This window comes from Moschus berezovskii, chromosome 15 (assembly GCF_049115385.1).
Source record: "Moschus berezovskii isolate FMDL1 chromosome 15, NW_MosBer_1.0, whole genome shotgun sequence".
Classification (NCBI taxonomy): Eukaryota; Metazoa; Chordata; class Mammalia; order Artiodactyla; family Moschidae; genus Moschus; species Moschus berezovskii.
This window is the reverse complement of record NC_142474.1, coordinates 23895321-23905346: the sequence shown is the minus strand read 5'-3', so window position 1 is coordinate 23905346 and position 10026 is coordinate 23895321. Positions and strand designations below refer to the sequence as shown.

At 53.3% G+C, this 10026-nt stretch overlaps 1 protein-coding gene across 1 annotated transcript; it reads left to right on the top strand.

Annotated features, from left to right (window-relative positions):
• Positions 1-929: 929 nt before the first annotated feature.
• On the top strand, positions 930-9804 carry TCF15 (transcription factor 15). The gene is made up of 2 exons (XM_055434829.2): positions 930-1508; positions 6388-9804. The coding sequence occupies exons 1-2, from the start codon at positions 990-992 to the stop codon at positions 6460-6462; spliced, it is 594 nt and encodes a 197-aa protein (XP_055290804.1). The 5' UTR covers positions 930-989; the 3' UTR covers positions 6463-9804.
• The last annotated feature ends 222 nt before the right edge of the window (positions 9805-10026 follow it).

Here is a 10026-nt window from a genome sequence, read left to right as displayed (position 1 = left end):
GTGCTCTCACTCACCCTGAAGGACAGAGCTCTCCTCTGTCAATCAGGGGCACTTCCCCACAACTTCAGCAGAGAACAGTAACCATCAGTAAAGCACGCAGCCTTGTGTCTGGCACAACCATTTTGGTGGTAGAACCTCAACCAAAATGCCAACTCTGTGAAAGCCAAGAATTCGTTTTGTTCACATTTCTCTTCTCACCTAAAACCATGCCTGGCATAGCCGAGACCCAGTATTTGTTGAATGAATAAATTAATGAATAGAGCTACTGGCGTTTGTGTGTTTCGTTTTCGTTTTCTCTCTCTCTCTCCCGCCTCTCCCTACTAGGTTTGTTGTCAGGGACGTGACACCACTGAGTCCTTATTTGGAAAGATTATTAGTGTTTCTCCGATTGTTCTCCGTGGACACCACCATCCTGTAGAGAATGCAGATTCCTGGGTCTGCTGAACCAGATTGGGAGGAATCTGGGAATTTATCAAGTTAAAAGTCCCTTCCCTTATTTGACAACACGTGAGTTGCAGCATCACAACAGCAGAATTTGAGGGCAGAAAAACCTGAGTTGGTCTCCCTTCCATCCTCTTTCCAAACAAGGAATTGAAGCCAAGAGAGAAGGGATCTGCCCGCAGCCTCCGGGCGGTCTAGGCTGAAGATGAGTCTGGATCTGGGTACAGTCCATCCCACTCTCGCCGACCCCCACGTTTACCCAGCTCGCCAGCGGGGACCTGGAGCCTTCAGGGCGGGCCACCAGCTCGCGGGTTGCTTTCAACCTGGGGGACGGGGGCGGTGGGCGCCTAGCCATTGGCCGGGCGGCGGCGGAAGCCTCCCCATTGGCCGGGGCGGAGCCCCCCCGCCCAGGCCGGGGCGGCCTCCGGACTGGCCCCTCCCTCGGCTATAAGGCTGCGGCCCGAGGGGCCGTGGGAGCGCGCGGGAGCGCACGGCGGGGCGCGGCCGACGCCGGGACGCTGCTCATCCAGGGACGAGGCCGGGTGCCCATGGCGTTCGCACTGCTGCGCCCCGTCGGCGCGCACGTGCTGTACCCGGACGTGCGGCTGCTGAGCGAGGACGAGGAGAACCGGAGCGAGAGCGACGCCTCCGATCAGTCGTTCGGCTGCTGCGAGGGCCTGGAGGCGGCACGGCGCGGCCCGGGCCCCGGGGGCGGGCGGCGGGCGGCGGGCAGCGCGGGCCCGGTGGTGGTGGTGCGACAGCGGCAGGCGGCCAACGCGCGGGAGCGGGACCGCACGCAGAGCGTGAACACGGCCTTCACGGCGCTGCGCACGCTCATCCCCACCGAGCCGGTGGACCGCAAGCTGTCCAAGATCGAGACGCTGCGCCTGGCGTCCAGCTACATCGCACATCTGGCCAACGTGCTGCTGCTGGGCGACGCGGCCGACGACGGGCAGCCGTGCTTCCGAGCTGCCGGCAGTGCCAAGAGCGCGGTCTCCGCCGCCCCCGACGGCGGCCGCCAGCCACGCTCCATCTGCACCTTCTGCCTCAGCAACCAGCGCAAGGGGGTGAGTGCGCGTCGCGCTCCAGCACTGTGCCCGTGGGGTCAGGGAACTGGCCCCTTAGGTAGCAAGAGAGGGGCAGAGACCCCAGTGAAGAGAGGGGGGAAGCAACACGGAGTCGTCGGGGGTGCGGCCCTCCAAGCCCAGGGTTTGGTGTGGAGCACAACAGCTCACAGTGTCCCCAAACACAGGGTGCAGGGAAGCCCGGCGCTCAGGCGTGATTTAGAGGATGGAGATAGCTCATCCAGTTGGTATGCTGGGAAGAGCGCATGGGGAGATCATAACAAAGGCATCGTTTATTGAGCTCTACCTATGTAGGGGCGCCTTCGTGGTTTTCTTTCTTTTTACCTTCGCAGGAATCCCCATCAGGCAGGTAGCTTTGCTGTTTTATCACTGATGAGGATCTGAGGCCCAGGGGTACCCTCATCACCCAGTTCGGAAGTCAGAACGCAGGCTCTGGGTCTGCTGGGTGTGTGTGCCCTGAACTGCCCTTTTTGTTAAAGATTTGTCCTGCATCCTGAGACTGACCCACGGCCAGGAGGCTGGAAGAAAAGGGGACACATACACCCAGTCAAGAGCCCGAGGTACCCAGCTCATGAGCAGTAAGCATGAATGAGGGAGTCCCCTAAGGATACCCACCCCCTAAAGGGATGGAGTGTCCAGGAAAGGCACTGTTGAGTCATTGGGGCAGAGCTTGAGGTAGGCTCCCATGGTCTGTCCTAGGTAAGGATGGGTACCAGGCTGGTAGGGACTGGGTAAGGGTGAGCAGCCGCAGAGGTCGCTGAGGGGCACTTGTGGCTGAAAGCTGGTTCTCCCCCTGCACCAGCCCCAGGGAGCCTGCTTCACCCCTGGCCTTTCCCCTTCTAGTCTGGGCTTTTCTTAGCATAAGGAGTCTTGTCTGTGTGACAGCTTTGCATCCCAGCAGCTTCCATTTACAGCTGCAGAAACTGAGGCTGAGAGAGTCCCTGACCGGCCCATGGCCTTTTGGAAAGTGACGGCATTGGGGGTACAGGGAACTCTGCTCAGAATTCTGTGATAACTTAAATGGGAAAAGAATTTGAAAAATGATCATTGTTCTTCAGTCGCTCAGTTGTGTCCGACTCTTTTCCACCCAACAGACTGCAGCGCACCAGGCTTCCCTGTCCTTTACTAGCTCTCAAGAGTTTGCTCAAGTTCATGTCTGTTGAGTTGGTGATGCCAACTAACCGTCTCGTCCTCTATCGTCCCCTTCTCCTAAAAAAGGATAGATACATGTATATGTATAACTGAATCACTTTGCTGTACACCTGAAACTAACACAACGTTGTGAATTAACTCTAATATAAAATAAAATTCTAAAAAAAAAGCATGGGGGATTGGAGTCAGGCCTCTGGGTCCCCCAGTCTTTGGTTCTCAAAGCTGCCCCAGCTCCCCTCTTCACTCTGTTTGAGGAAAGCGCCTGTGTCCTAGCCTCAGAACACCCCCTTCCAGCTCATCAGACTCCCATCCTGGCCTCTCATCCTGATGGCCGCCTCTGTTTCCCTTAGTCAGTCTTGGTAGGCTCAGACTTGAACTCTCTCCAGGGTCCCTGTTAGTCCCAGCTATGGGCCCTTGTCTGTGCTCCAGGCTGGACTGAGAAGCTAGGGTGGGCCTGTGGGCAATCCAGCCTAGGCTGTGAAGGGCTGTCTGGGCCCTCAGTGATACTCCCTGTCTGCCTTTCACGCATTCACTCTTTCCAGCGAACCTCAGCTACCTGACAGCTGCTTTTTGTTGGCTCTGAGAACATTCCCAGAGGAGCAGGGTGTAGGTACCAGTGCAGTGCAGTCGGGAACTCCCAGTGTGGGGGCAGGGCAGGGCCTGGAGGTGAAAAGAGGGGTGCTGTGGTCTCATGGGGGTGTACAAAGGGACTGTCAGGGCCAGAGGAAGCTCCTGACTCAGGGGCTAAGTCCCTGACGATGCTTGAGGATGGAGGCAGGCAGGTTGAAGAGTAGGGGAAGGAGTTCTAGGAGCAAGGCACAGAGAGAGCTGGGGTCGGAAACCATGACCTAAAGAAGGGAAGACGTTGAAAGTGGCAACACACAAAGGGGAGGTGAAGACAGGCCAGTGACAGCAGTGTCGGCAGTCTTGACAAGCACTGATCTCTCGTGCTAACCTCCCTCCATTTGTTCTGAGATTCTGAGTTTCCAATGCAGGGAACACAGGTTCCATCGCTGGTCAGGGAACTAAGATCCCACATGTTGCATGGTGCAGAAAAGAAAAAAAAAAAGATAAAAACCCCCAATAGCTGGGGAAGAAGGTGCTCTGGTTATCCCTACCTGCTTAGAAATGGCATCACTGGTTCCGAGACACTGCCCATGAAGAAGCCAGGGTTCAAACTCAGGCCTGCTCAGTTGGGAAATAGGAAAGGTTAGTGTTGAAGGCCTGGTAACAGCAGGCCTGGGGGAGACGGTGTGTCCATCACGTACCCACCCACACAGCAGGTAGCCTGGGGGCTTCTCTGCCGGTCTCAGGGCCTTGCCTGGATCTGGCTCCTTCCCTGGGATCTGTCTACAGGTCCTAGAACCCAGCCAAATTTGGCTGCAGAAGCCATGCTCTCAAGTCCACAGACTCCTCTGGGAGTAGGCAGAAGGGGCAATCCTGGCCAGCTCTGGCTCCTCAAAGATTTCAGGACTCAACTGGAAGAAAACTGGCTGTCTTGGGGAGCCCATGGGAGCCTTCCAAAGAGCTCTAAAGCCCTGGACCCTATCCCATGACTCCGAGCTACCACCTTGCCCCAAGCTTGCTGGTCAGGGGTTGGGGTCACCATGGAGATAGCTCCCTGCAGCATCTTGTTTAAGGAGGGGTTAGGTGTGGCCCTCTGTGGTAGAAATAGCAAGGGGAGGTAGGGGGTTCTTGTCTTTGCCCTGTTTTCCCTTTTATCACCTGAGGGTAGGGGTCACATAAGATCATCTTGTAAAGTCTTCCCCACTTGGGGTACCAGCCCAGGAGTTGTGGGGCAAAGAGATGCCATCATCAGGTGATGCTGATGCTAATACCTGTGAATGTTCATTGAACACTTGCTATGTTCCTGAGTCTGCTAAGGGCTTTACCTGTGTTAATGTGTATACTCCTCATGGTAGCTACACATGGGAAAACTGAGGCTCCATTAGCTGAAGTCACTTGCCCAGGGTCTGACAGGTAGTCCAAGATAGAGCTGGGGTTGAAACCCAGGTCTGCTTTGCTCTAACCACCTACTAACTACCGTGCTCCCCGGAGCCCTTGGCACTCAGGGGCAAAGGGACAAAGAATCTGGGGCCTAGTCAAGCAAGGCCTCTTCTAAATGTGTTTGGCAGTTTACAAGCCTCTTTCACAGCTGCACTTGCGTTTGATTGCACCCCTGTGGTGGCAAGTAGAATCATTTTGTCCCCATTTCATAGATGAAGAGATTGAGGTTCAGGGAGGTGAACAGTCTCAGCATTCTCAGGGGAATGCCAGTCTCACGATGACTGCCAGATGTGGGGTAGAGGCAGCTCTCCTGACCCTGAAAAGGTGGGAAGCTGGTTTTCTATCCTCCAACCTCAACCCGACCCCCACCCCCACCCCCACCCGCCCTTCTCAGCCACGGCTGCCAGAGTTTGTCTGAGAAGCCCAAGCCCCAGGCTCTGCTGGGACTTTGGCCTCAGCCCTCAAAATAGCCTTGCCTGTGAATGAACACGCTGTCCCTGGGCCCAGAGAGCCTCAAGGGAGGCTGGGCTCGCATCTGGATGGATCTACCCCAACCTGGGCCCAGGAGTGGAGGGGGGCAGGGGGCAGAGCTCCCAGATGGTCAGCTATTTCTCTAGATGGCTGAGAAAAAGGCTGGTCCCTTCATCCCCTAGTCAGGCTCAGGAATGAGCGTTTACAGTGGGATTTCAGACCCCACCATGTCCTGGAAACCAGACAGACTGTGGACCACATGGATTTTCTAGCCCAGCCCTTTTTACTGACTGGCTGGGTGCCTCTGAGCCATTCATGCAATGCTGGAGGACGCGAAAGAGGGGGTGCTCTGATGTCTGTGACTTCACTGGCTTACAGTGAGGCTGAAACCCTGGTGTCAGACTTCAGAATAGCGGGGAAGAGACTGTCCCTGCTGCGTGAGGGAAACAGGTGGCCTCCAGGACTGCCACCATTAGCTTGTCTTCCAGTGGACGCCCCTGATCCAAGCAGCATTGGTTGGTAACTGCTCCATGCCAGTGAAAGACTTTCCCCAGCCTGATGGGAGAACAGAGAGATCTCATATTCCCCTTCTGGGTTTTATCCTGGCCCCAGAAAGGCAAGGAGTGCCAGGCAATTGCAGGAATAGAGAAGTCTTCCCAGGACAGGACCAGAGTGCATATTCCTGGGAACACCTTGAATGAAGGCAGGGAGGCCAGAATTCTAGAATCTACTTTTGAGGCTGATGAGGCAACTGAGTCTACAGCCCGGGCAGTAGGAGAACCACTGTGGAATGTGTCATGCCCTTGAGTGAAAAATTGTATGACTTGACCTGTATTGGATTTTTTTAAGCGACGGATTACATGGGGAAGAAATGAAAAAGGTAAAAAAGTATATAGAGTTTTTTAAAAAAGCCTCCCTCCCATCCTGTCTCCTCCTCATCACATTCTTCTTCTCTGAGGAAACCATCAGCAGTTTCCCATGTGCCCTTCTCTCTGGACATCTCAGCACACAGGAGCATGCAGTCAGTCCTCAGTCTTGTTTTCAAACGATGTTATTACAGCATCATCCCCTGTTAGTCCATATAGTGTCTTCTGCCTTCTGCTTCATGAACTTGATTGTGTGGCTAACTGATGTGTTTATCAAGTCCCCTATTGCTGGGCACAGAGATTAGTTCCAGTGTTCAAGGAGACCCAGTTGAACCCCCTAATACCTCTTTCTTCCCTTCCCACAGGGGAGCCGTCGTGACCTGGGGGGCAGCTGCTTGAAGGTGAGGGGGGTAGCCCCACTTCGAGTGCCACGGAGATGAGCCTGGATCCCTGTGTCATTTGCTTCAAGCAGGACCCTGAGAAGAAGGCCAGAGGCCAGCCACTGGGTGAAAAGGGGAGAAGACCCCAGGAGCCAAACCTGGGTCCCTTCTTTGTGTAGGGACCAGAGGACAATGACCTGGGCCCATGACCCTCAGAGCAGGCCCCCGGGACATCTCTGCCCCGCCCTGGAGAGCCGTGAGGACCCGTCCAGCCGGCCCCAGCCCTGGCTGGCCAGAGACAAGGCAGATCTTTTGGAAAAACAGACTGTTGGTGACAGAGGATGTGTGCGTGTCTATGGATGAGTGTGGGTGTGTGTGTGTGAGAGAGAGAATTGATGGGTTTAAAATAAAAGGTATTTTTAAGTAAAAGATGTTCCCAGCTGCAGGAGGGAGGGGCCTAGGGACATCAGGGGTCAGAGGTGGCCCTTCTCCTGGACCTTGGAAGAGACACAGGTGTCACAGGTGCTGCCCTGTGCCCTGGAGGGGGTGGGGCTGAAGGAAGACAGGGGTCTCCCTCTCCAGAAATCGAGATAACCAGTCTTTCATCACTGTCTTCTTGAACAACTGTTGGGTATCTGGTGTGGTTGGTAAAAGAAAAATCTTAATTTTATTTATTTTTGAATGAGGAATGTATTCATCCACGTGGTTCACAATTCAAAAGGTACAGAGGGGTATGTGGTAAAAAAAGGTCTCCCTCCCTCCTGTCCTCTGGCCACAGTTCTCCCACTACAGACAGGCTCAGCCACTAGTTTTGTGTGACTTCTCTATTCCGTGTGAATAACCAAGCAAATACAGAAATACTCATGTATGTTTTCTTCCACGCTTTACACAGACAGTAGCCCCTTGTTACTTTCTTTCTGCTCTGTGCATTTTTTTTCCCCTCTTAATCTAGTTTGGCTGTTATCCCAAGTCAGTACATAAAGGTAAAGGGTTCTCTTCATTTCTTTAGTAGCTGTTTGTTCCATCTTCTGAACGTACCATACTTTAATCCATCCCTTATCCATGTCTTTACAAACAGGGTTGGGGAGGCATGTGGTTTTCCACATGTGCAAATGAGTGTGTGCTAACAGGGGGTACTCTTACCCCTGTTGTAACTGAGACGATTTGAAGAAATAATGACACCCAAAGGCTCGTGGCTGGCTCATGGCAGTGTAATGATGTGAGGTCTGTCCACCTGTAAAACCCAAAGTGAGCTCCTTCCCCTGCCCTGGAGATGCCCCAGTCTGGGTGCCAGCCCCTGTGACCCTTGTTATCCTCCCAGCAGCCCTGGGAGGTGGGAGGTGGTGTTTCCCTATCTCACAGGTCCAGCTGAGAGGGCGATGGGAACGGCTGGTCAGTGGAGCCACTCTTGGCTCTCTCTGTGGGGCTCTGTCCCTGTGGGTCCAAGATCAGAGAAGCTGGGGACTGGAGGCAGGGAACAAGAGAGGGGCCAGGAGAGACGGCAGAGCCAGGCAGCCACCCTTTCCTCCAGGTACTTTTGTCTGCCTATTTTTAAATTTTTTTTTTTTTAACAGACACTTTTTACCAGCTGAACCCTGGCTCCAGATTCCATGCTGTACCCACTCTGTCACACCCTGTACTTGGCCCTCAGTCAAAGCCTGAAATGGGGCTGCCCATTTTGCAGATGAGCAAACAGTCCCACTTCGGGAAATAATTAGGAAAGCACACTGTACACTCCACACCTACCCAGGTCCAGGCAGCCCCTGGCAAAGCCACGGGAAAAGGACTGTGACCTTTTCAATGGCAGGAAACCTGGGAGTGAGGACAGAGCAGATAGTTGGATGCTCTGGGCTAGAGGCCCACTTCTGCCACCAGATTTACTGGGCGACCCCAGAGAAGTTTCTTGACCCCTCCCAGTCTCCCCAGCCTAATCCCTAACCAGCGAGAACAGCTGAGACAGAATAATAATTATTTGTTTCATCTTGTTAAATAGTTTTTATTATGCCATTTATGCACTGGGTAAACAAGGCCAGTTGTATACAGTAGATGCAGTAAAAAGTATGTACCTCCCTCAGGCTCCTCCCCAAAGGCAACTGCTGTTAGCAGTTTCCTGTGTGTCCCTCCAGAAATGCTCTCTACTGATTACTGGTTCTGAAAAAGTATTTATAGATTTCTCTGCTTATGTATTCATTGTGTGTATATATATATATATAAAGTCAAATACTGCAGGATCTTAGAAATATCACCCATCCCAAAGACAACCACTGTTAACACTATAATAATCCTTCAGAGTTTTTGTAAAACACATACACTTAAATAATCACTTACAACATACTAAGTGAAAACTTTTATCAAAGTGTAACGTAAGTACAGGACGGCCCACGTGCCGTTAAGTATACTTTCACAGGCTGAGCACACCTGCACACCCAGCACGCAGAGCAAGAAATGCAATTAGCATCGTCCTAGGAGCCCCTCAGAGAAGGCAATGGCAAGCCACTCCAGTACTCTTGCCTAGAAACTCCCATGGATGGAGGAGCCTGGTAGGCTGCAGTCCGTGGGGTCGCTAAGGGTCGGACACGACTGAGTGACTTCACTTTCACTTTTCACTTTCACACATTGGAGAAGGAAATGGCAGCCCGCTCCGGTGTTCTTGCCTGGAGAATCCCAGGGATGGGGGAGCCTGGTGGGCTTCCGTCTATGGGGTCACACAGAGTCAGACACGACTGAAGTGACTTAGCAGCAGCAGCAGCAGGAGCCCCTCAGGCACACCTCCTCATACTGGGTTGCTTCCACCGTATTCCCCTCGAAATAGACAATGCACTTACAGAGCGCACACTTCAGAAGACACAGACTAAACTGACAACGAGTCTCCTCTCCCAGCCGCTCACTTCCGGTTCTCAGAGGCAATTCTGTTAACCAGAGCTTAGGAATTCTTGGAGAAATAGTCTTTGCAGATCCAGGCATATCACATGTATCTTGTTTTTCCACGTGAGAGGTGACATTTCACACACTGATCTGCACTTGCTTTTTTTTTTCCCCCTAAACAATACATCTTGGAGACACTTCAGTGTTGAAAGAGCTGCTTCATGCTTTTTTGCTGCCTCATGCGTTTTTGCAGCTGCATAGTGCTCCATTCTGCACGTTTTGTTGCTTGTTGTCTTCCCTGGGCCTCATTCCTGGGTAGTGGACAGCTAATATCTTGGGGCCCATGTGAGCTACAAGGCCAGTGCAACACACGTGACTTGGGAGAGGCACAGCTGTGGACCAGTATCTCTGGGAGCCACTTGCCAAACATCCCTGCCCCCAACACACACGCTTTCTGCCTTTAGGATGGGACAACCCAGCCATTCCATGTTGCCTGAGCGAGGGCTTACTCAGGGCTGCTGCTGCTAAGTCACTTCAGTCGTGTCCGACTCTGTGTGACCCCATAGATGAAAGTCCACCAGGCTCCCCTGTCCCTGGGATTCTCCAGGCAAGAACACTGGAGTGGGTTACTCAGGGCTAGAGGAGTTAAAGGAGTTCAGGGAGGAGAAACCAAGGGCTGAGGCAGGTGGGATGAGCAACTTCATCCAGGCCACCTGGGATCCTGAAGGGGAGGCCTAAATATCAGTTCCTCCTAAATAT